This window comes from Gracilinanus agilis, chromosome 5 (assembly GCF_016433145.1).
Source record: "Gracilinanus agilis isolate LMUSP501 chromosome 5, AgileGrace, whole genome shotgun sequence".
In the NCBI taxonomy this organism is placed as follows: Eukaryota; Metazoa; Chordata; class Mammalia; order Didelphimorphia; family Didelphidae; genus Gracilinanus; species Gracilinanus agilis.
The window spans coordinates 63,535,857-63,562,259 of NC_058134.1; the positions used below are offsets into that span (position 1 = coordinate 63,535,857).

Below are 26,403 nucleotides of genomic sequence, written 5' to 3' on the forward strand. Positions count from 1 at the left end.
GGACTCCCTCTATGCCCCCTCCCTGGCCACGTCCAAGGAGCTACTATGAGAACTGATGAAATATTTGTGAAAAATGTTTTCAAGACTTTGAAGCACTATATATAGATCAGCTGTTGTCACTATTAGGCTGAGACCCAAACAAAATTATGTTGCTCATGGATTGAGGAAATTTATTGATACACATAAAAGGAACACAAATGAACACAGGCTCAACTTCCTGAGAAAACTGGATATGGGTTTGTAGGTATACATATAACTTGTGGGGCCTTTAGAGAACTAACAAGGATGATTTAAAGAAGTAAAATGCTTTTGGGTATAATCAGACAGTGAATGGTTACTTTCTTGAGTTCAACAGCAGAGACAAATTATCTGTAAGACCAAGTTTGGTCAGTAGTTTGCAGCAGGATAGGGAAAAAAAAAATTCCAAAGGAACAGATGTGAAATTTATTGTTCTCATTTCTGAAATGACCATGCAATTCTGTGGGCTGAGTCAGCAAAGCAGGGCCTGTGGATGGAAGACAGTTGCCAAGCAAAAGTCATGGAATCCATTGAGTGGGCAGTTTCCAGTGAAGAGACAGGACGACCCTGTAGCCTGTCTATAAGAAATGGGTATAAAACAGTAAGATGAAAGAAAACATCTACTAAGATGAGCCCTTCCTTCCTAATACTGAATATACAAATTAATTATCATTGTCATTCAGTCTCCTATATGCTGAAAATCACTACCACTGAAATCATTAATAGATTTTAAAAGTGGGAAAAAAAAAGGCAACAGAAATGTTAGTTGTAGGAACCCATTGATTTGGGATTTTAAGAAAATTAATTTTTAAAACTTTAAATTACCATTAATTATCAAGTATTACATAAAGACTTGCACTGAATTTATGTTGTACATTTCAATTTAAAATGAAGAAAAAGATCACCATTAAATTATAAAGGGATCCAACTTTGGAAAGATTAGTGGTTTCAGTAACTTCTAGGTGAGACCTAAATATTTTAAAAAAGCAAAATCCTCATTATGGAATGAATATTCTAAAAGTCTAAGTGCAAAATATTTTATTACTGAAAAATATTTTAAAATCCAAACAAACTAACACTTCATTAAATTAACAATTGACTTCATTTTGAATCTTCTGCTGGAGTACAAAACTAGTAGGAAAAAAATTCAGGTTGAAAATAGGTAAGTTGGTGGTATTTTTGCATATAATCGTAACCTGTAGAATGTAAGGCCCAGTTGTGCTACAGTGGGAAAGGGACCCTTAAATGGAAAATGAGCTTCACTCCTGCCACACTCAAATGTTTAATGCAAACAACATTTTGCCACCAGAAGGTTTCAATGCAAAGGATAATATGTATTATGATGCATTGTGATTAAAGGACTCATATTTCAGAAAGAAATGAATTTTTCTTCCATGTGTTCACTTGGCAACCCATTTCTGCAAAGTCTAATTGTAAGCCATGATGTCAAAGATCACTGCTTAGTGTCCCTTTGATGGGCTGTTATTGTGACAGATCGAGCTGCATGCACAACATATAAAATATGTGTTAATTATTGTCTGATGTTAGGTATGGCTCATGTTCCTGATCTAAGTGTTTTTCCAAGCTCATTCAAATGAAAATAAACTTATAAAAGAAGATAAATCAAATGTGAAATTGGAACCCAGCCATTTAGAGGGCTTGCCAAGAGCCTTTATGAAAATCAGTATCTGCTGTACTTAAAATATGATGTGGAATTATTTACATAATGGCGCACATTTAGGTAACTTACTCTGGACCTGATACAAAGGGGATCTGATTTAACAGCATCATGCAGGTTGAGGCCATTGGAAGGCAGTATGGATTGCAAAAGATTTACAATGCATGAGCTCTGTTGCTCCAAAAAAAAAAAAAAAATACCCCAAATCCCAGCCACAAGTCTAATCCATAAAATAAACTGGCAAAGTTAACTTAAGGAACATGTTAACATAAAGAAACTGGCCAAGAGGGAGATGGCTCATATTGAAGCACTAGGGGATAACAGGTGTTTCCCCAGAGAAAATGGTACCCTCTTTTCACAACAGGATCAAAGCATGCCTAAACAGGCAAAATGATGACTTGGGTAACAGCCAATGGTTCATTAATTCATCCTAATTTCCACCAAGGAACAAGAACATGTCCTTTGTATACTGGCATCAGGGATCGAATGCTCCATAATTCCAGTTTTTCCTAAGTATTTCTAGGTACAGCTACAGAAACAAAGTACCTCCCTCCCAAAGGCTGGCTCCAACACAATGTCATTAAGAAGCACAATAGTTGATATCCTTCTGTAATTTTATGACTTGTGATAGCTATATCTGGTGGAATTATTTGCCAGCTCCTTATCATCCCTAATAAAATCTTAACTATGAGAGGCAGTCTGTCATGGTGGATAGATAAAATACTAGGCTTGGAGTGGATGTGGATTTGAATCCTGCCTGAAATACTCAGCATGTCACCTTGGGAAAGTGGTGTCACTTAGCATATTAATAAAAAAGGGGATGACAATAATAATAATAATAATGCTTATTTCATAGGGCTACTGATAAGAGAATGTGTGTAAAGTACTTTGCAAAATTTAAGTGCCAGCTATGACTACTATCATGTTTATAATTAATAACCTTCTATCCTGACACTGTCAAAATTTTAAGAAAATGTTTATTATTCCTTAAAGAGTTTATGTCATTGTTTGGGACTCCTTGGATAAGCTTTTCTTGCAACCAAAACATGCAAAATATATTGTTATAAATTCTGAAGTTATTTTTTATATTAGCGTACAAAAGAAACGATAACTCAGGAGAGTTTGCTTCTGCTACTGCCTTTATGAGTTAATCCCAAATTGTGAAGGAGGAGAAAAAAAATTACAATGGTCTGCAACAGCTTGGCCAACATTTCTAAAAATAATTCTGGTCCCTGGTACCCTATACTTATACTTCCTCAATAACTTTTCTATTCTCGCTGTTGCTGGAATAAGTCTGTGAAAGTGGTTAGGCTTTAAACAGCAGAAACAAAAGGCCTCCTACACACACACCAGTGCCCTGCGCCAAGTGGCTATTTGGTACTAACTAATGATGGAAACCATTTTATCTAACTTCACCCGAGTCAAAAAAGTGGCTGTTGCCAGAATGGTAGAGACAGCCTGGGATTATCCATTTGAATCAGCCTGATGGGTTCTCTGGAAGAGCATAATTGAACTTTGTTGTTCAGTCAATTTCAGTTGTGACCCTATTGGAGTTTTCTTGCCAAAGATACTAGAATAGTTTGTCATAACCTTCTCTAGCTCATTTTACAGATGAGGAACTGAGGCAAATAGGGGTTAAGTAACTTGCCCAGGACCACAGAGATAGTAAGTATCTGAGATTGGATGAGAACTCAGGTCTTCCTGATTACAGGCTCCTATTTAAATATTTAAATACTAATTAATAGGGGACAGCTGGGTAGCTCAGTGGAATGAGAGTTAGGCCTAGAGACGGGAGATCCTAGGTTCAAATCTGGCCTCAGCCACTTCCCAGCTGTGTGACCCTGGGCAAGTCATTTGACCCCCATTGCCTACCCTTACCACTCACTCTTCTGCCTTGGAGCCAATACACAGTATTGACTCCAGGGTGGAAGGTAAGGGTTTAAAAAAAATACTAATTAATAAACTTTTATTAAGTACCTGCTATAAAGCAAGAGGTAGACCCAATGTTGACTCAACCAATTTGGGAGAACACTCCTCTACATCATTAATTTGATTTGTTTTAGGGACAAAAAGAAAGAGTTAGCAAACAGCATTCTACCAGGTATGGGTATTTCATGACCAGTGGGAGGAAACCTCTGGCTGTATAGTTCTTAATGACAACACTATTTTAGAGTTGATAATAGTACCCCACAACAATGCTGGGCAGTTTGACAAATGCTATTTAAATGTGTTATTATCTAGAGAAAAAGCTAGGAGATCCACCCAACATTCTTTACACTTTATTCTTTGTTCCTACCTCCTATACATAAAAGTAAAAATTCTGGAAGTCAATATTGAAAATCTGAAAATGGAAGGCAGAAGCATTTCCTCTTACCATCTGATAATTTCTTTGTATCTACATAATGTTTAATAAATGTTTGTGGATTGATTGGACCATCTATGTGCCAACTATGCCTTGTCAATGAAATTCACATCACAGGCTAGACTGCTGATAAAGGGCCTTTACCCTCCTACAACTAATAATGGCTTTCCAGAGATTGCCCTTTGAAAACATGAACTGAATCTTAAAACTCTCTCAAGCTATTGGCAATATTACTCGTATTTGTCTCCAGCTCATAGAGAGCAAGACAGGTCTGGGCTCAAAGTTCCAAAAAGAATTTAAACTCCTTGAAGGCAGGGACATTTTTCATGATTTTTGTCCTTATATCTTCCCTCATTAGTACAGTTCCCATCCATAAAAGAAGCTTAATTAATTTTTGCTGAATAAATGCCTGGGTTAGGCAGAGAATTTTGGGAATGGTTTTTTGAGAACTCAGAACAGAATGATAGGTGCTTTTATTGACCAGCTGGCAAGGAGTTCTATCTTTGCAGGAATGTAATGTCAGAGAATAAGAAGCAAGGGGAAAAAAAGGTTTAGGTTGAATTTGGGACTATGAAACTTGACAGTCTCCTTTTAACTAATCATCTACTGACAGGGAAATGTGAAATGCTTTTTAACTGATAGAAAAAGAAAGATCCCAAGGATCCACTGCTGTGCTATTGTGCCCTGGAGACTGCCATCCTTGTTACCTTGGCTTCAGTGGCAGTCCAAAGAATCAGATAAAGGTAGTAATTAATTATAATTTGTTACAATTTAAGGAACACAAAAGAAATGCTGAAAACTGGTTTAGGAAAGTGTTGTTAGCCGTAATGCTATTAGCCACTAATTCTCCTGTAACCTTCAGACAGTAATAGGTAAAGTGTCAGAGACTGTGACAGTCCTTTAATCGTGGGCACAATTTACAATGCATAAGAATTGACGAGGCATTTTTTAAAAACCTACTTGGAAAGTGTCAACGATGATTATTGTCGATATATGCCAATTTCAGGGCAGCTGGTTTCTTTCAAATAGGTTCTAGGTTGTTGGTTATCTGTTCAAAAGAATTTTCTTAATTTGACCCTGGGGCTTTATTATGGTTTTTATTTTACCTAATAAAATGGGATATTATTTTGAGAAAAACCACAGTAGAGGGTAAAGAGAAAGCATGTTTGTCTAAACCCCTGAGAACAAGACCTTTAAAAAAAAAAAAAAAAAAGAGGCAGGTCAAATCTCCCAGAAATCAAGTAAGTCCAGTTATGTTTTCTTTTTTACTTGCCTGGCTCCCCTGCTGAGCTGCTAGCTGGCTGGCAGCATGCTAAGACTGTCATTTGTAAAAAGAAGTCCGCTCAGCTATAATTACTAATTTGATGTCACATTGGAATGGCAGCACAACTGTGAAAAGATCGACCACCGGGGAGCGACGCATTTCCCTGTCTCATTTAGAGCAGGCTAAACTGCTGGAGCCATGAATGGAAGATGCCCTTCCATTAAAAAGAAAAGAATTAAAAGAATAAAACAAGTCAAAGCAGCTGTCAAGATTTGACAACTGTTAGGGAAAAAAAAAACCCTACCCTTGCCTTAAAAATTTTTTTTTCTAATACAAGACATTTGTACGTGGAAGTTCTGATACTTGTTGCCATGAAAGTGATCCCTGCATTGTTGAAATATCACTTCTTTATTTTCACCAGCTTCCCTTTTATTATCATGCTAATGCAAATCTCACTAATGACGTGTCAAGTGCAAATGGCTGGGATGGGGTTTGTTGGCACCAGGAGCAACAAATATTGGAAATGACAGTTTCAGAACTTGTCATTAACAAGTTAAAAGTACTGGGTTATGAAACAGTTGTAATGATTGGAAAGAAATGAAAACCAAGGATAAAATTTCAAGGGTTAATTAAGTTACTGCCACAGAGGCTCAACACGAAAAATTCATGACAATAAATTCTGTGGAGTATATAGTGGGATGGTAATTAAAACAGACTCAAGCTTTCCCGAGTAGAGCTTTATTTTGTTTGTAAGCAGCCCCAAAGTGAAAATGGGAAAAGATGATTCAGATAAACAAAGCCCAGCAGTCAGCCATGTACATTTTGGCGAGTCTTCTATCTTTTTTATGGGGACAGAGAACATGATGCTGCTTTAAGGGTCAAGAATACTGAGCAGGAGAGAACAACAGAGTAGAGATAGTGTCTCATTAATCTTTGTGTCTCCCTAAGCATAATGCTTAACACAAAGTAGGTGCTTCATAAATGAACCTGAAAGACTGCTAGAATAATCTGAAAATCAGTATATGGAAGTAAGGTAAAAGACATTGTCAATGTTTTTCAAATGTAACTTAAAAAGTAAATGTTTACATCTTCTCGATATCACTATTAATAATTTAGTATTATGAAGAGTTTAGGAGCTACTATTTTAAATGTTTTGGCCATATTTGCATTATTGGAGAGATGTTTATTTCAAGATTACAAATAAATGACTACGTGATAAAATAATATAGCTTTAGTATCAAAGCATGTATTGCTCTTGTTAAACCCCATTAATAAAAAAAGAAAAATAGCTGAATGTTTGTGACCTTCAAAACATTTAATTTCTGCCTTCCAAATTTAGTAACATCTATATTAATGTGTATAAAATTTTTCAAGAGAAAAAAATGGAATTTCATTTTCTCTCTCACTCACAAATCAGCTGTTTTGCCTACACAGTACCAAAAATACTGGTTTACTATTTAAAAACAAATCAGAATTCGAGTTTTTCTTCTGAAAACAACAAGTTTGAGTTGATTTACCTTTTCCTTCTGTTTCTTTTTTTTGGGGGGGGAGGGGAGAATCATTATTTTCACTAAGCCAATAATGTTTTTGGCATGAAACATTTCTCATTTATTTTTAAATTTGTAATGATTTAAACTTTTAGATCAATCATTCCACTATTCTGATTGCTTCAAAAAAGCTTTATTAGTGTATTTCCTAGTATCTGCAATTAAATCTTAAAAAGGAAACATCAAATTAAAGTAAGGTTCTAGCCCTGTCATTACGAGCTCTGGGACTCTGAATATATATCACTTAACCTCTCTGTTTCCTTATCTGTAGAATGGAGATAATTGCATTTACCTCACAGAGTTCTTGTGAGGACCAATTTAGTTCACATATGCAAATTGTTTTGAAAACATTAAAGTTCTATATCAATGTTAATTACTACTACTAGTACTACAACTCCTACTCCTACTCCTACTACTAAGTATTGTTAAATGCTGTTCATGTGAACTTAGATGAGCCATTTAGCCTGTATTTGTCTCAGTTTCTTCATCTGTGAAATGGGGATAATAGTAATTAAAAGAAACTGTATTTGGAAAGCACTTGGCAAACTTGAGAGTGCTATATCATAATTTTCATCTAGATGTACAATCTTAAAATAAATGTATTTTTAATAATGTAAGTGTGGCCCAAACACTCAAAAGCAATAGCTTTTTTACACTGGGCAAGATACTACTGAAACTTTTGGGCCTGTTTCCTTACCTGTAAAATATGGAGCTTATCTGTTTTTTTAAAAAAAGCACATTCACTATATCTACATTAGATGGTTTCTGAGGTTCTCCTTAGCCTTTAAAAATTTGGGATTAAGACTTTAAAAAAAACAAAAAAACTGTCAGTGCCAGAGAGGTCGCAGGTGCAGTAGTAGAAGCTGTGGGGGACACAAAGAGGGCAGAATAAACCTGGTACCTGCTTTCATGAAGCTTGCAGACTAATTGGGGAGGTCAAATCTATCCACAAATAGCCATCACAGAAAGGTGTAATGAGAAATTACAAGAAGAGGTTAGTTTAGAATATGAGATTAGTTAGCACTGAAGGGAGCCAAAGAAAGATGTCTTAGCCTAACTTCGCTTACCTTAGGGCATATAAGGTTTCTAGCAAAGCAAACTATTAGAGAAAGCCACAAAATGAGAGGAGTGCTCTCACAAAAGGATGCTGAGCTTTTTAGTAAAGAAGGTACTAAAATGGCGGCTGGTTCCTGGATATCTTGGCACAGCCAGTTCAAATGGATCACACTGGCACAGAAAAACAGAAAGAGACTTCTGTGCTTGGGAGGCCAAACAGGCGGCCCCAGGCTGAGCCTTAGCAGTGGATATTCAGAATGGGGATCTCTCTTCAGTCCCTGGAAGAACACTGAGAAAGCATATGATGTTCTGAAGAGGTTGTGAAGTCTGCATGCCAAAGAAGCTAAAGAAAGATAATCTCGAGACCATCTAACTTCTGACATCTGTACTTTGGAAGTTTAATGCCTACTGCCAGGTCAGTAATGAATGTAATGAAATTTTGGTTAGGTAGTTCTTTTGGCAAATATCACTGCCCCCTGGAAAACTCAGAATCCTATGTTCTAACATGAAAACAAAATGGGGGCACGAAGATGGTTGTGCTAGAGATAATTACCACAAATATGGGACTTTTTTTCCTTGGGAAAATCTTAGAAAATATTTTTATTCTCTTTGGAGTTAACTAATTAGTTAACTAATGGGGGAGGGAAAATCCTTTCTATCAATGACTTTATGTAATGGATGAATTCTATAGGTACAGAATTTCTTGAGTTCACAATAAAACTGCCAGGGAGAGAGCTAAAATCTTCATAATTTCATATGTGAATGGCGTTATATTTGAAAACCCATTATATTTTTATTTTGGATTTCATTGGCAACTCTGGACATAGGAACTCTTTGGCCCCTGTTCCACAATAAATGTCTGGGACAGTGAGAGATTGTGACTGGTTCCAGGTCACACAGTCAATAGAGGCGCAATTTGAACCTAAGTCCTCTTGTCTCTGAGGCTAATTTTTAATCATGCTACTCAAAGCTCCATTATTCCTTCTCTCACCCAAAGCACACCCATGAAGTTAGGACTTATAAAACCTCCTGACCTACAAAGTCATAACTGTATCTTTGAACATCTTGCTTTAGATGAAAATTTTAAACTATGCTGAAAGACAAATGTTTGCTCTTCTCTTCTACACTCCTTTACATTATTCATTTGGTTTCGGCTTTCGTATTAATTACCAAATTAATTCTCTCTTTCCTCAGCATCTGTTCCCCTTTCAAAGCAAGGGAGCACCAGCCCTTGCGGTTAAGATATCATTCCTTTGTTGACAGAGCCTAAGAAATCAAAATGAATGGACTAGAGACAAGTGATGGCAGTTCCAGCTGTGGTCTTGAGGGACTTGATAAATTGCAAAAAAAAGAGGAAATGATCAGGTGTCATGATGGACCCGATTTTTTTTCAGGAGCTCCTAATTTTTTGTCAAAAGTTGAAAAGTATTCACGGATCTTAAATGTCTAGGCATTTCCTCATGGAGTAAATAGAATGGGGGCGGTGCGGGGGGGGGGGGGAGTCTTGCTATCTTTCTGGATTTCTTGTGGATTTAAAACAGAAATCTAATTAAGTCAGGAGGGCCTTTAAGTAACATTTGCTCAGAAGAGAATAAGGGACTGTGGTGAATCAAGTTTGTCTCTTTTGGGTCTGGCAGGGCCACCAGTAGGATTTATAGGGGGAATATTCTAGGGCAAAGGAATGCTGAATTTAGATTCAAAGATCATGGATAGCTGATATTGTTCAAAAGGGACTGAATAAGGAAAATACAACTTTATACCTAAAGACAGTGATGTGACCTATCCTAAAATGAAAATGGTAGAAGGCAGCTAACAGGGCTCAGTGGATAGAGCTCTAGGTCTGGAGTCAGGGTTCAAATCCAGCTTTAGACATTTACTAGCTCTGTGACCCTGAGTAAATCACTCAATCCCTGTTTGCCTCAATTTCCCCATCTGTAAAATGGAGATGATAATAACCTCCTAGGGTTATTGTGAAGACAAATGAAATAATAACTGTAAACCTCTGAGCTAAGTGCCTGGTGCAGAGTGCTACATAAATGTCAGTTATTATTATTAGACATGGAGAGGATGAATCTTGCATAATAACATTCTAATTTTAATCAGTAAATATTTATATATAGATATATTTATTCTGAGGCAACTGGGTGATGCAGTGGATAAGGAGCCAGGCCTAAAGTCATTAAGACTCACCTTCCTAAGACCAAATACAGCCTCAGACATTTCCTAGCTGTGTGACCCTGGGCAGGTCACTTAACCTTATTTGCCTCAGTTTCCTCATCTATAAAATGAGTTGGAGAAGGAAATGACAAACCATCTTTGCCAAGAAAACTCTAAAGGGAGTCACGAATAATTGGACACCACTGAAATGACTGAACAACAACAACATTTATTTTATGAGAGGTAACATGATATAGGTTAAAGAGGGTGCATATGAAGGCAGAAAAAATTGAATTCAAATCCTGCTTAGCATGACCCTCAATAAGTTATTTAATCTTACGGTGCCCATGGCAATTCTTTATGACCAGAAGTACAGAGGAGTTGATCTACATAGGTAGAAGGGATTTCCAAACTGAAAATTCCCCACATCAATGAACTCACAGGTCCAGACCAGGGAGGAAAAAGAAAAGGCTCCTTTACAAATTGATTCAAATGAACCAGCTAGACTACATTTGGTAACATATCTTCCATAGTGACTAAAAGTGAAACAATATTACTAAATGTTCGAGGAAAAAAACAATCAACCAAAAAAAGATATCTGTATCCCCACAATGTTTCAAACAAGAAATGTACTTCTTACATTATTACAGAATTACAGGAAGCTTAGAGTTGGAAGGAGTATTAAAGGAACATCTGGTCTAACTCCCTTATTTTATAGCTGAAGAGAAGTGAAGTCCCGAGCAAAGGGATCTGCTAGAAAAGAGGAGAAACTCTGTCTAGTCATCTCATTGGCATGTTGTGCTGGGCTGTTCCTGTCATTAGGGTTCTGCTGAGGAGGGATTGGACTTTCACCAGCACCTTATATGTGAAGTAGGAAATGCTGTTTATTCCAGTAACTTGCAATATCCATATCAAGATCCAGGAATGCAACGATGTAATAGGATCTAAGCTCAGTTCCACAACATGGTGTTCACCACTGATAACTGAAAGGGGGAAAAGGAAAAGCATGATGATGGGAGAGAGAGAGAGAGAGAGAGAGAGAGAGAGAGAGAGAGAGAGAGAGAGAGAGAAAGGAAGGAAAAAGGCAGGAAAAAGGCTAAGGAAGCTGAAGGAAATGGGCCAGATGGATAGAATGAACAATTTCACCCCATCTTAGACACCCTAGCACACAGCAACTGGAGGAAAAAAATAATATCACCGTACCTTTTCTTTGTCGCTAGCTTCTCTGGCCACAGTGGACCCCTGAAAAAGAAAGACTGTATGAAAACATGGACAGGGGAAACAAGGCCCACATTTAAAGAGTGCAACATTCCCTGGCATCATGCTGGGGGCAGCTCGGCGTGGAATGGGCTCTCGCCCAGCAGAGAACGCTGCCTGCCTGCTGGGGGCTCACTGGCTGAGAGGCGGGAGCTTTTACCTTCTAATTCATCGCTTCTTCTCATTTTCTTTGTACTTTGCCCACAGATCCTCCAAACCTTTCCTGACCGAGGCCAAGTGGATCCTCGTGTTCTTTACTAACGTGTCTGGATCAGATAATAAAGCCAGTATTTGCAGGGGGCTTTCAGGACTGCCAAGTGCATCACAAATATTTCCTCATTTGATCCTCAACAACAAGCTCGTTGAAGCGGGTGCTGTTATCCCCATTTTACAGTGGAGGAAACGGAGGCATGTGGAGGGGCCCTGATCTGCCTGAGGCCACACAGCTAACAGGGATTCCAACTTGGGTCTTCCTGACACTGGAGCCGACGCTGCCACTTCTCTGTCGCAGGCTTGCTCATGCTGCGCTGCTCCTACCTCTGCCTTTGTTTACCGCCTGGCATGTACCACAGCAGTGCTTGTGCCGTCCCAATGGAAGCACCGTGCCAAGGCCAGCTCGCCTCTGCCCTTGCACCCGACCGTGGACCTGAGGAGGGCCTGGAGCCCCGCAAGGCCTCTCTGTCCGGGCCCGAGCCAGTGTGGAGACGAGAACAAGGAAGAGGGGGTCGGAGCCTGGATTTCTGGCCCGCCATTTGTGTTCCCCACATAAGGGAGTTTTGGGAAGGGGGGCAGCGCCTCGGTCCAAGGGGTTCTGAAGGATCCTGAATGACGGCTCCAGGACTCTGCCAGGCAGTACAGTAGAGAGCGCCCCGGGCCCAGAGGCAGGAAGAACTGAGTTAGAATCTGGGCTCTGGCTCTTACTAGCTGAGTGTCCCTGAGGCAAATGCCACCCTCTTTGCCTCCATTTCCCCATCTGTAACATGAGCCAGAGAAGGCCATGGCAAACCTCTCCGGGATCTCTGCCAAGAAAACCTGAAGAGATGGACGTGACCGAAACGGCTGAACCCAAACGCTCCCTCTGGAGCTCGGCCCCGAATGCCAGGGCCAATCCGGACAGGGTTCTGGGAAGGCCTCCCTTTGTTGCTTCCGGATCTCTCCTCTTTATTCAGGCTGGTCCAAAGCAGCCGCGTGTCTTCCTTCCTCACGTTCTTCGGGGCGGCTGGTTTTACTCCAGCCGGCGTGGATGGCGTATCTGTTTCTCAGCCCCTTTAGGGAACGAGAAACTCCAGGCTGGAAAAGACGGGTGTGTGCTCTGAGGGGGCTTCCTTCCTCCCCGCAGCCGGCCTGCCTTCCCAAGAGGCTGAGGGGCTGCACCCCGCCATCCTTCCTGATGTGTCGGGCCAAAGGCTGGCCGTAAGATCATTTGGCCGACTGGAGGAAAGGCTGCGGAGCTGGGATAGAGAAGGGCAGCGAAACAGAGTGGGGGAGCCAGAAAAAACTTAGACTTAGCTTCTTAGACTCAGCTTCCTCATCCATAAAATGGGGACCATCCCAGACCTCACCTCGCAGGCTGTTGAGAAGATCAAATGATTCCATTTGTGAAGCACTTTATACACCTTAAAGCATTATGTAAATGCTGAGGAGGAAGATGGGCCGTTTCAGGACATTGAAGAGGATGATCTGTATGCTGGGAAATGGAGATGATTTCTTAACTTCCTATTCATTCTACACTCTGTTGCCACGGAAAGCTTCGTTTTTGTTCAAGAAGGGTTGTGCTCTTTTGCTTGTTTTTGTTTTTAAAAAATGAGAGAGAGCAAAACAGGGCTCCATTTGGTCCTCCTTTTAATGAGGTTTTTTATTTAATCTGATCAGTGATTTTGCTGATCTGATTTCATGCACATCAGCACTCCTACAACAATTTGTAGAGAAGCAAATGAAAAAGCCGACACCACGGCCACCCGCTCTTCCATTAGGAATTGCCCGGAGGACGGATCCTGTCAAGTTGAATGACTTGTCCAGTGATCCAAAGCGGGAGAGCTCAGAGATAGGACTTAGCCCAAGGTCTTCTCAACTCCTATCAGACTAGTTTAGATATCCACATAAACACTAGCCACCACTGAAACAATTGAGTCCACCTGATAAGAATGGAGTCAAATGTCTCGTGTTCCGTTTCAGAGAAGGAAACAAAGATCCATCAAGATTCACCTATAGTAGAGTGGAGCCAAGTGCATATGAAACTACCAACTGTCACGTCGCCAGGCTGGTGGTTCTCAGCTTCCTGGGACAAAATAGCATCTGAAAAGACCTTGTAATGGTCCAAGAACCTAGTATGTATGCTGGGAAGGGGAGGGAAAAAGACGGGGGAACAAAGACTGGCAGCCAATGCAAACATTGTAATACCAGGTTGCCTTTCCATACATAGCCAAGAATCCAGATGCAATGGTGTAGCACTTCTTTTCCCTTCAAGGATTTCTATGTATGTCATGAATGTCTCCATTTATACCCTTAATTTCCAACAATTAATGTTTCTATTATTATTTTATTATAATATTCTTATATTATATAATAATATTCTCTTGAATATTTTAAATGGGTGCTTTTAGCAGCTGAACAAAGCCAAAAATATTAGGCACAGGAAAAAATGTTTTATGACACTCTATATCCGAAGTTATTTAACCAAATGTTTTTGTTTTTGCTTTCTTCCCCCAAATATACCCAATTTTTGACTCTCAGCAAAGTGTCATTTCCAAGTGGCTGCAAATTATTTGCCTAGAAGACAACTCAGCCAAGTTTTAGCAAATGTACAATAAAAAATGATGAAAGGAAGCAAATTGTGAGAACTCTCTCCCATTTAAGACAACTTGGCAAGAAATGAATATTCAAAGGAATGAAATAAACAACACATTGCTAATCTACCTACAAAAAAAAGTATACTGGAATTGGGAATCTTAATTTTTTTTTTTTATATAGCAAGTCACTTAACAGCTGCCTGCCTCAGTTTCCTCAACTGTAAAATGAGGATAACAAACAGCACCTTCCTCCCAAGATTGCTGTGAAGATCAAATATGATAATATTTGTATAGCATTTGTACATTGCCTGACACACAGTAGAAGCTTAATGAATATTTGCCGCCTTACCTTTCCAACCAATATTGCCTTTGTTCATGCATGGATAACGTTTAGAAATTTCTTTGGGGAGTCTAAAGGAAGCTTTCTTCTAGCTTTCTAGACTTTCTGTCCCACCCCAAACCCCGATGAGCATCTCTTCTCTGGAGGAGCCCCAAAGGATCCTGTCAAAGTCTTGTTCAGACACAGCTCTTGGAGTGTTCTTCCCCCATTGGACCGTCAGTTCCTGACAGCAGGGACTCTTCTAACCTGTCTTTCTATCTCCAATACTTAGCACAGCACTTTCAATGCAACAAGGTTTTAATGAATGCTCGTTGCCTTATTGTCAATGTAGGCAATTTGGACTAATGAACAGGAAACGAAGTGATGAAGAATATAATCGCGCTGAGGGCAGAGCGAAGACTGGCTTTGTTTTTCTGCCCCCAAGGCTTGGCACAATACATATCAATAGTGTAATAAACGTTAAATCGAAAAGAAGTGAATGATAACTATCCTTAAATCACAAGATGGTTCTCACCTTTAAATCATATTTCCTATAAACAGATAAACGGTGGCTGAACACGTTTCTTGTAACGATCACATATATTTCCACTCCATCAACATTAAGCCGGTACATGCCCAAAAACTGAGGAAGAAGGGTAACTCCGTGACATTCCACAATGTACTGTATGGGAGAGAAAGAGGAGAAATGATTCAAGGAGCAGATATTCATGAAGGTCAAAGGTGCAACACTCTATCACCTGATATGTGTACACAGAAAAAGCTGCCTTATGATTAAGGACTTATTTATAGAAAAGAGCTATATTAGAGTGACTGAAAGTCAGGCCTAGGTTAAACTTGTGATACACATTACAAGTAAAACTTCCTTTTACTCCCACAAAGAGGTTTTATTTTAGTGGAAAATGTCCAAGTTTGCTTTGTAGAATTACAAATCTTGTACAGAAGACAAGATAACTACCCAAAGACATAAATGATGGTGTCCATTCTATAATTCTTTAGTAATTCCCTTTTACTTTTTTCCTCTATGTACTGACTGTAGATATTAACCTTGATGAAGGTCTTACCTACTGTGCCACTAAAAACTGAGCTAAGAGGCAGTTGGTGACACCTGGCTCAATAACAAAGCAGATTAAATAAAGATCACCTTGTGGAAAGAGAATATACTTGACATTAAGAAGGCTTGCTTCTGGTTCCAGCTTCTCTGCTCAGGGTCAAACTGGGAAACTAATGAATAGGTCGGTACCGGACGGTAAAAAATCAGATAGAATTTCTTTGAGGCAGATAGAGGATAGGATATAAGACCAGTTCTTATCCTGCCATTTCTTCCTTCTTCTTTCTCTAATCCAAGTGAAGGGAATCTTCAGCTTTCAGGAGAAGTGCCAAGAGATGATTCCAATTATGCAAACAGTCACCCCCTCAAAAGTTCATGACTTTAAAAACTTTTATTGATAATATTCTAAAAGGCCACAAGATAGAGATGCTACTCTATGAAATTAGATCTTTTCTGCTGCAAAGTAAACTACTATATTTCCTGGATTAAGAGTCTGTTGCTTTCCCCCCCAACTGAAAATGAGGAAAAAACTTCAAGAATAAAAGCTACTTCAAAAGTTTATGAACAGCAAATGTCACTGTTTAGCCACTTAAGAAATCTTTATAGTCTTTATTCTTCTTTCCCGCTTCCCACCCATCCCCTAAAATAGCATAACTTTGATCTCTCTTTTAGCTCTTTTGTAAACATCAAAGTTTTGTCTCTGTTTATCCTTTAAGGGGCCATAATATGGAACTGAATTTTTAACAAATTTGTTATTTATTGAATCTTCCCCTAAAATCTTATTCATTGTAGTGTGGGGTAAATCTTAAAGGGTATGTCAAGCTCTGGTAGGTCCTACCATGCTATAAAGGCTTTGAATATGGTTTTGGCAATAGATAAAAAAACTGACATTTATGGGTTAGCTTAGCAAATTCTTAGAGACGTTACCAGAAAACTGGTTGTAGGACAGTGATGGCAAACCTATGACACACATGTCAGCGCTGACACGCATAATAATTTTTGAGAAGTATGTGGCCACATGGTGAAGATGAAACATTTGCTGTAGTGTAGTATAGACACTCTGCACTATAGATGACAATTTTACCTATATTAATTTATCTATTTTGTTTTATTAAATATAGTTATATATTACAATTATACATTTTTATTACTTAAACTATAAATATCACAAAATTATGTTTTTTTTTCTCGAAGTGACACACCACCTGAGTTATGCTCAGTTTTTTGGCATATTTTGACACACCAAGCTCAAAAGGTTGTTGCCCATCACTGTAGGAAGTCACATGTCTCCTCAACTAAACATGGATGGGTTGAATCTGTGTGGGCATAGACATTAACAAAATCACATATTCTTGAAATAGGGAAGCAAGATATATTTACTGAACAGTTTAATTGATAAATTTATAAAAGCTGGCAAGTAGGACATTTATTACTTCTCTCAAAAGAAAAAAGGTAAATTGAGTTGAATTTTGTGTTTATGTGGGCTTTGCTTATTTTTTCTATTAACAGAGTCTCTCACTTGGATAGTTTCTCATTTTCATGAAAGATATAAAGAATGCATTGCCCACTGATATGTTATGGGAACCCATTAAAGCAGTGAAAATAATAGACTCTCATCATGGGGGAAAAAAAAACCTCTTAAAAATGCAGACGCTAGAGTTAACTATCTTATGTTTGAACAAAACATTCAATTTTCAGTGGAGTAACTCCAATCAGCATGTCCTAAACAATGTGTTATTTAAAGTCCCTGATGATAGAGAAAGATTCTTTTTCTGAACTTCATATTCAATCACATTCTATATTATATCCTACAGAGTGGACATTCACTGAAAATTAGTTATGGAAGATAATGGAGAAAACCTCCAAAAATTGCATGAAAAACAATAAGTATATTACTTTTTCAGAGAATAACACAACACACTCAAATCTCATTGATAATATATCACAGTTTAAAACAAAACAGTATTTTAAAAAACTGAATTATGCTATGTCTTATGTACGTCAGCAAGTATATCATTAAATACTGAAACATGTCAAGAAGCTGGTTATGAGCAATGAAAAGTCCAATTTGACCACAACATAGGGCACAGGAAGAAGAGGAGTCATTTTAGAACCGATAAATCGGTTCCCAGGCAAAAAAAAAAAAAAAAAAAAAAAGGTAACGGCTAGGCAATTGGGATTAAATGACTTGCCCAGGGTGACAAACCAGGACTTACCAACTCTGGGCTTGGCTCTCAATCCATTGAACCACCTGGCTGTCCCCTCCGAGAGGAATTATTAGGGATGGGTATCCTAACACAATTATCTGATGTTCTAGTTTAGCCTCTGGTCCTTAAAAGACCTAAATTCTTCCATCTTACTACCCCTTCTCAAGCTGTCTTCTCATATTTTTAAAAATAAATCCTATTATTATTTCTCTGTCAAGTTCCTAGAAAGTCATCTCTTCTTCCTGTTTCCATTTCTTTAGCATAATTCACTTCTTAACTCCTTAAAGTTGGGTTTTCTACCTTATACTACTAATGAAATTGCTCTCTAAAGTTATCAATGATTTTTTTTTAATCAATGATTTCTTTAACTAATTTATCCAATGTTATTTTCTGAGTCACATCCTTCAGTGCAGCTCCTGATGGCTACCTTCTTCCTCCCAGATATTCTCTCCTCCCTTGGCTTCTGTGACCTTGTTCTCTATTGCTTCTCTGACTTGTCATCAGGTTCCTTGGCTGATTTTTCATTTGTTTCCTGGCCCTAAACCAGACGCTCTCTTCTCTGGAACTCCTATCTCATATTTTCACTTGCTGCTGGAAGTTCCCATCTAGTTACCTTGTTGACGTATGTCACTTCCCATACTAGACCTTTCTTGATTTCCTCACCTGCAAGTTTCTTCCCTCTAATAGCTTTCAATTTTAACCATACATGTTGTCTTCCCAAAATAATACAAGTTTCTTGAAGGTAAGAATTGTTTCATTTTTGCCACTGCATTCCCATTGTGTGACACACGGTATTGTGTTTATGATCCCGACTTTAAAATGCCCAAAAAGAAATTATCATCATCCTCACTTACCCAAAACTTATCCTTCTTTAGGAGGAATTGTTTTATTTTTGATTTCCCATTTCCTCTGCTACACAGAGTTAACGTTTCTTTAACTGAATCAAATTTAGTTGTGTAGTCTACACAGTTTCTGTAGCCACATTTTAGGGTGTCAGGTTCCATTTGCACCCAGAATCCTTATGATATTTTCTCTATGTGTTTCTTGTCAATTTTCAATTATGTCATGGGGGCAGCTGGGTGGCTCAGTGGACTGAGAGCCAGGCCTAGAGACAGGAGGTCTAAGTGACCCTGGGCAAGTCACTTAACTTCCATTGCCTAGCCCTTACCACTCTTCTGCCTTAGAGCCAAATACACAGTATTGACTCCAAGACGGAATCCGGTAAGGGTTTAAAAAAATTTTTTTTCCAATTATGTCAAAACTTTTAAATTCTGATTCCTGTAAACTCATACAGTATGTTTCACTTCATTTAATTAATGTGATCTTGAAAATGTTTATATAAATAGGTTTGTAGTGCCCTTTTGTAATATTAAGAACAACTTCCTAGTTTATTTATGGCCAAATTTTGAATTTTCATGTTTGATTTTCTTTAGGCAAGTTATACTAGTACTAAACATGGAATCCTACCCAATTTTAGTTAAACATATTAAATCCTTTTTGGTTTACATGGCTTGTAAGATCAAATGATGTCTACCTTCTTCCAGATACTCTAACAAATGAAGGAGTAATGGAGCCAAATTAATAATCAACTTTGAATAAAGGGTTTCCAGATGTAACAGGGGAAGAGGTTTAGAAAAGGAGTCACAAAAATCACACAGACAGAGGGGTTCTTATACTTTTTTTGTGTCATAGGCCCTTTAAGAAGCAGTCTGATGAAACCTATGGACCACTTCTCATAATATTTTTTTAAGTGCATAAAAGAACATTCACAGGATTTCAAAAGAAATCAATTAAACTGAAGCAGTTAATCTATATGTATATATTTATTTAAGTCACAGACCTTAGGTTAAGAACCTGGCAAACCCTCCCATTTTGCAGATGAGAAAACTAATGATTTTATAGTATATTCTCTGTAAAAGACCATTATTTAAAAATATCCTAGGCAATGGGATTTTTATTTTTAAATAATTGAGATAGTCAATAAATATTAATTAAAGGTTGTTCTGTGCCAGGCACTAAAAGATACAAAGAAAGGGTTCAGAGAGTAGTCTCTGCTCTGGAGGAGCTCCCAGACTAATGGGGAGACAGCATGGACACAGTTCTGTCCAAACAAACTATAGGCAGGTTAAACAGGTGATGATCCTAAGAGGTAAGGCACTAGGGATTGAGGAAAGCTTCGTAGAAGGTGGGATTTTAGCAGGGACTTCAGTCAGGATACGAAGATGAAGAACAAGAACATTTTCTGCCTGAGGGATGCTGATGAAAATGCCCATGGTAAAATGGAAGAGATGTTGCTGGACTTTTAGTCAGAAAAATTTGTGTTCAAATCTAGTCTTTGACATGTATTAGCTGTGTGACCCTGGGCAAGTCGCTTGACCTCTATCTGCCTAAGGTTGATGTAGCCTCTGAATATGTAGTCCAAGAAACCTTCTTCCACTTGATTAATATCCAAATGGCAGCAGAGAAAAGGACAATGCTTGTTCCCTTGTGCCGCCTCTTGGATTTTGCTCTGCGGGAATGGTTCAGATATTATTTGACTTTGGGCTAGTGTCTGAACTTGGCCACAGAGCAATTCTTTATGGTTGACAGTGAGGACAGAGCCATCACATGCATTCCCCAGCTGCTTCTTTACAAATGAATTCCACGACGGCAAGCGTTGGAAGCAAAGCAGTGCTCTATTAACATCTCAGTTTAAAGACTTAACAGGTGCAGTGACAGAATGCAGGCTAGCAGACTCCTTCCTGGACCCCAGACAAGTCTGCTGGATCATGTTCATTGCTGCTTGGTGGTCCCACAGGAGCCTGGGAAGCAAATGGACCAAGTGCACAGGAAAGTCCATCATCTAGATGAGAATAGGGTCCAGAGCTCTGGGTCACAAATTAGCTGTGATAAATCATCTCTTTGGAGAGCAAACACGGTATATGGACAATACAGAACAGGTTTGGTTTTTTTTTAAATGAGGGAGAGCCATTTATAAACCACATTTCTCAAATATAGAACATTTCCATTGATAGTGCAGTGTTGGCTTATTGCATAGGTTCTGTGAATGACCTACAGCCAAGTTCTTTCACATGTAATAGTCTGGAATTTTTGGTCCTACTTTTCAGGTGGTCATTAGTCAAAAAGTACTAATACTTTCATCATTAAAGCCTTTGAGCAGGCTTTAGGCACATTTTGAAAAATCCAATCATTGGATTTTGAATGGAATTTATCATCACTTATAACTCACTACATTTATTATATCTTTAGTCAAATAAATTGCAAGTAATTCCTTGGTCTGCTTCCATAATTCACATTTCTCAATGATGTGTTATCCATTTTTGCATCTTAATAGACTACCACATAGTAGTTATGTGAGAAAGTATTTAGATTTGGAGCCAGAAGCCTTGGATGCAAAACCTAATTCTGTCAATTGTTTTACTTCTCAGTTTCAGCTTCTTCACCTCTTAAAACAAGAAAGTTAGAGGTATGGTGCCTTCCAGTTGGACAATTCCAGGATTCTTTTCTTTGGCTAATTTGCCTTTCTATACTATGCTACAGGACAGGCACCTTAATGTTTGTAAGTAATTGATCTGGATCTCTGATTTTCCAACACTAATATTTTCTGCATTTATTTTATTGTTTTTAAAACTCATTTATGATTTCACAATCATCAAGAAAAGCAAATTTTATTGCTTCAAGGGCTTCAGGTGGAACTTTCCCTCTATTAGGACACCAAAACAATGACAAATTAGTTAAATAGAGAGTCAATGTCACAGTTCAATGAACTAATCAACAGACATTTATTAAGTGCTACTTTGTGCCAGGCACTGTGCCAAGTGTAGTTGTGAAAATGGATAAACTATGATATTTTAAGACCTCACTTTCCTTTTGCTGTTTAGCTCAGTCTCTCACAAATTGCCAGTGTTACAAATCCATAACTTGTTATTTGTCTCAAAGCAAGAAGAAATGTGGACTTTCAAAGATTCAAAGTCAAATGCAACTTTAAGTTGAGGACGAAGAGGTTGACTTTAAGTGAAGCACCAAAATATAGATATAGCAATAGTTCTTTGCTGGTATTATGAATCTGGTTCTGGCTAATAAGCAATTACTGTTCCCATGCCTCATCTATTTAGCTACTGGAAAATGATATCCTGTCAATACTTCCTATGTGTGCTTCATTTAATTTTTAAAAAGATTAAATCACCCTCAATGTCTAGAATGGCTTGTTGGCTCTGTGTCCACATATCACCACCACTGTAAGTTAAAAAAAGAAAACCTGTAATTGCTCTGATTGACTAGCTCTTCACTCCTTTCCCCCCTCCATCACTAACAAGCCCACATTGGATTTACTGATACTGAATCAATGAGATATTTTGGCATAATGGGGTCACAGAACACATATGGGTCAGTAATATAAGGCCAAAAAGCTTTTAATATTTAATGGATTTTAAACAGTTCTGAAGCTAGTGGAGTGTTATTAGCCTACTTAGATAACTTTTACTCAGTCTTATATTTATAGAACAATATATTATTTTTCTTCAGCTTAATGAAATTAGGCTTGAGATCTACATTTCTTATAATAACAAATGCTGAGTTTGAGATAATAATAGGATCAAAGATCTAGAGTTGGGAACGTTATTAAAAGTCATTTAGTCCAACCCTTTTATTTTGCAAAGGAAGAAACTGAGTTTCAAGTAAGTTAAGTAATCTGTCTAAGGTCTCAAGGATTGCAAAGTGACAAACTTGGTATCAGAACACCCAGGTCCCCTGACTCCAAATTCGGAGCCCTTCCTACTGCATGAAGCTGATCTAAAATGCTTACATTTCCCTAAATGAAATTAAAGACACAAGGCAAGTCAAGACCAAATAAACATCATCTGCATTCAAAAAATGTAAATGGACGGGGCAGCTGGGTAGCTCAGTGGATTGAGAGCCAGGCCTAGAGACGGGACGTCCTAGGTTCAAATCTGGCCTCAGACACTTCCCAGCTGTGTGACCCTGGGTAAGTCACTTGACCCCCATTGCCTAACCTTACCACTCTTCCACCTATAAGTCAATACACAGAAGGGTTTAAAATAAAAAAAAAAAAAGAAATTAAAAAAAATGTAAATGGAATCTTAGTATTCTATGATGTGCACAGAATTTTATTCCTAATGGACTCTTAAAAACATGAGGAGGAAATGTTCTTAATTAAAATTATATCTATCCTTCCTTAAATAATACTGCATCAACCATATTTTAACCTGTTTCAGGCTGCACTCAGAAAGTCTTGGGATCCACAAGTGGCTCTTGGCAGCACGTGACACCTCTAGTGCAGTGGGTAAAGTACTAGACTGAGTCAGAAAGACAACTTCTGTCAGGATCCTTGACTACTAGCTGCATGACCAGGCACAAAGAAATCTAAGCTGTGAGCCTCAGTTTTTTTCATATTTAAAACAGAATCGAATAATACCTGAAATATCTAACTTCCATAATTGTCACAAAGAACAAATAATGTATTTAAAGCACTTTGAAAACTTTAATATACTAAATATTTTATTACTGTTTATTATATCTTATATTTTAACATGATATTTTATAATATTATATAATAACATAAAATAATGGCATAATGACATGCTTAGATGGATTGGTAAGGAAAATTATAGTATTAAGTTTAGATATGGAAGAATTCCATAGAAAGTATATATTTAACTGTGTAAAATACAAGCTCCTTTATAGGGATTCTTTTAGAAATATTGGGAAATCATTAAAGAATTTATGCAAAAAACTGTTCCCAGATCAATGTCTCATTCTACTATATTACACTCCAGCTTCTTCTGTTCTTTCTTGTTTTTGCAGAAAAATTTGGTGAAATTTAAATCTATTTTCTGATGAATAATTTCTTTCTTCTTGGCTGCTTGTAATTCAATTCATTGAGCATCTACATCTATTAGATACCAGCTATGTTAAAGGTATGGTGCTAGATTGTGGGAATGTGAAGACCAAAACTAGACAGTTTCTGCCCTAAAAAAACATATAAAATGGAGCTAGACTATAGAGTACCCTAAGCACTGAACTGAAAAGTTTTTATTTTCTTTCTTCTTGGCCGCTTGTAATTCAATTCATTGAGCATCTACACCTATTAGACACCAGCTAAGTTAAAGGCATGGTGCTAGATTGTGGGAATGTGAAGACCAAAATTAGACAGTTTCTGCCCTAAAGAAACTTGAAGTGTGTGTGTGTGTGTGTGTGTGTGTCTGTGTGGAGATAGCAGGGGTGGAGGTGGGTGTGGTGTGTGCACGTACACAGATAAAATACAAAGTAGGAGGAGAATGCTAACTAGTGTGCCTATGTGTAAGTATGTGCAAATTGTGGAGGAAGGAACCAATATTTCCATCCAACTGAACTTTAAAGGACTATAAGAATTCTGGAAGGTGAAGATAAGAAAGAATGACTGTTGGGCATATAGGGTAGCTTGTGTAAATGCAGGGGAGTTAGGAGATGGGTTGCCAAATTCAGGGAACTGCTAGCAGTCTATTCTGGATGGGAACATAGATTCTATGAGGGGTAATAAAAACATATAAAATGGAGCTAGACTATAGAGTACCCTAAGCACTGAACTGAAAAGTTGTTATTTTATCCTAGAAGCAATAGGGAACTAGTGAGGGTCTTGTGAGCAGGAAAGTGGCATGTCCATGGAAAAGTTATGTATTAGGAAAATAATTTTGGCAGTGATGTGGAGAATGGAATAAAGAAGTAAGATGAGACGTGAGAAGTGGGGAAACCAATTGGGAGACTATTTAAAATAGACTAGATGAAAGATAATATCGGGTTTGGCTAGGATCAGGACCATTAGAGTGAAGAAAAGGTGAAGTCAAGTGAGCATATACCCTCAAAGAGGTTAATCATGGAAAGAAAGGCACCGTATATTAAAAAATCTCCATAGTAATATTTTTTGTGATAGGGAAAAAGACTAGAGCAAGCAGGATGCCTATTATTTTGGGAAGGGTCAACCAAACTGTTATGTTTGAAGGTAAAAGAATATTAATATGCCCTAAGAAACTATAAATATAATCAAAATAAACAGAGGAATATTTGTATGGAGCTATGGAGGACAAACCAAAACTAAAAAGCACTAACTACAAGGATGCAGATGGAAAAGGTAATTGAATGGGAACTGGATTCATGATTTCACTGGTACAGAGAACAGTTGAAGTTACACATTCTTCCTTTTGGAAGAATAGCTGAGGGGACTTACGAGTATAAAATATAACATGGCTAATCATACTTAGTTCCTGTGTTGGTTATGCTTAACATTTTTTCCTAAATACAGAGATTCAATGAGAATATTATTAGATTATTTTGATGTAAAGGGATCAATTTTTTAAAATGGAATTAAAAAGAGGAGAAATGAGACATACTGACATGGAATAATCAATAAGACTTCATAAACTGATGGAGTATGTGATGTGCAAATGTACAGGATCATAGGTTTTTAACTAGAAGGGATCTTAGAGATGAATGAGTTCAATCTGCTCATTTTACAGCTGAGAAAGCCAAGGCCCAGAGAAGTTAAGTGGTTTTCCCAAGGTCACACAAATAAGAAATAGTAGAGGTTTTAAGAATGACTGAGGTTATAAATATGGCTGGCTGGAAAGATAGTGGTAAACTCAAGAAAAATAGGAAAGTATGGAGAAAGGATAGGTTTAGAGTGGAAAAGAATGTTTTATTTTGGATGCTAATGTTACTTTCAGGTAGAGATGTCTAGCAGGCACACTACAAACTGAGAGAGATTAGGATCAGATCTATAGATCTGAGAAATCCATTTCTTGTTCATTATAGTTTTGACAATGATTTGTCTGAGTGAGCTAAATTTTGTGCTTACTCCTTTTGACAACCAGCGAATCTGGTCAAATTATAACATGTTCCCCATTTTTGACATACCTGCAAAATAATCTTTTGTTATTTCCTGAAATATGGCAGAGTCTTTTCTTCTTCACTATATTTTGGAAGCCCAACAGTTTTTCAACATTTTTTCTCTGTCCTGTCCTTCAGATCTGTCATTTTTGTCTGTACTACTTCCAATTTTTTCCCCAGTAAGTGATTTTCTGGGTTTGTTTTTCTACTTTTTCTTTTCCTTCTGTGAAGGACCAACTTGGCTGGAATTCCTCTAGTCCCCAGAATTAGAGTCATTTATAAAATCCTATAACTTAAAAGAATTGGGAAGATTCTTAAAGATTGTCTATTCCCAAACTCTTCATTTTATGTAAGAGTTAAAAGAAAAACAACAGAAGAATAGGTGATATATGCATAGGGCTTTGAAGTCAACTTCACAAGTACTTTATATACTTTCATTGGATTCTCAATAACTCTGTGAGGTAGGTTTTACTGGTATGTTATTCCCATTTTACAGATGAGGTATAAAATCAAGAGAGGCTGAGTGCCTTGCTGATGATCATAGAGCAAATTAAGTAGTAGAGGAAGAATGCAAACTCCATATCCCTCTAGACTCCATGTCTAGTACTCTTTATACTTCGAGAAAGCTCTGATTAGTCTAAATTCTCAAAGCTAGTGACATTTGCTGAGTCAGAACTGTAACACAGATCTTCTGGCTCCTAGTCCAGCGTTCCTTCCACTACTCCATGTTGCCTCATTTATCACACCCCTCCTTTTGACCTCTGGCTCAGTCTCGATCTCACTCCGGGCTCTGGGACAT

General features: G+C 37.9%; 1 protein-coding gene across 3 annotated transcripts in view; it reads right to left on the reverse strand.

Moving 5' to 3' along the window:
* The window catches only part of PIP4K2A (phosphatidylinositol-5-phosphate 4-kinase type 2 alpha), a 193,226-nt gene that overhangs the window by 21,958 nt on the left and 144,865 nt on the right, over window positions 1-26,403 (reverse strand). For all 3 annotated transcript variants that reach the window (XM_044678823.1, XM_044678822.1, XM_044678824.1), the window contains 2 exons: window positions 14,983-15,129; window positions 11,286-11,324 (listed from right to left, as the gene is read on the reverse strand). In XM_044678823.1, coding sequence (XP_044534758.1) covers window positions 11,286-11,324; window positions 14,983-15,129 — 186 coding nt within the window. The remainder of the gene's footprint in view (window positions 1-11,285; window positions 11,325-14,982; window positions 15,130-26,403) is intronic.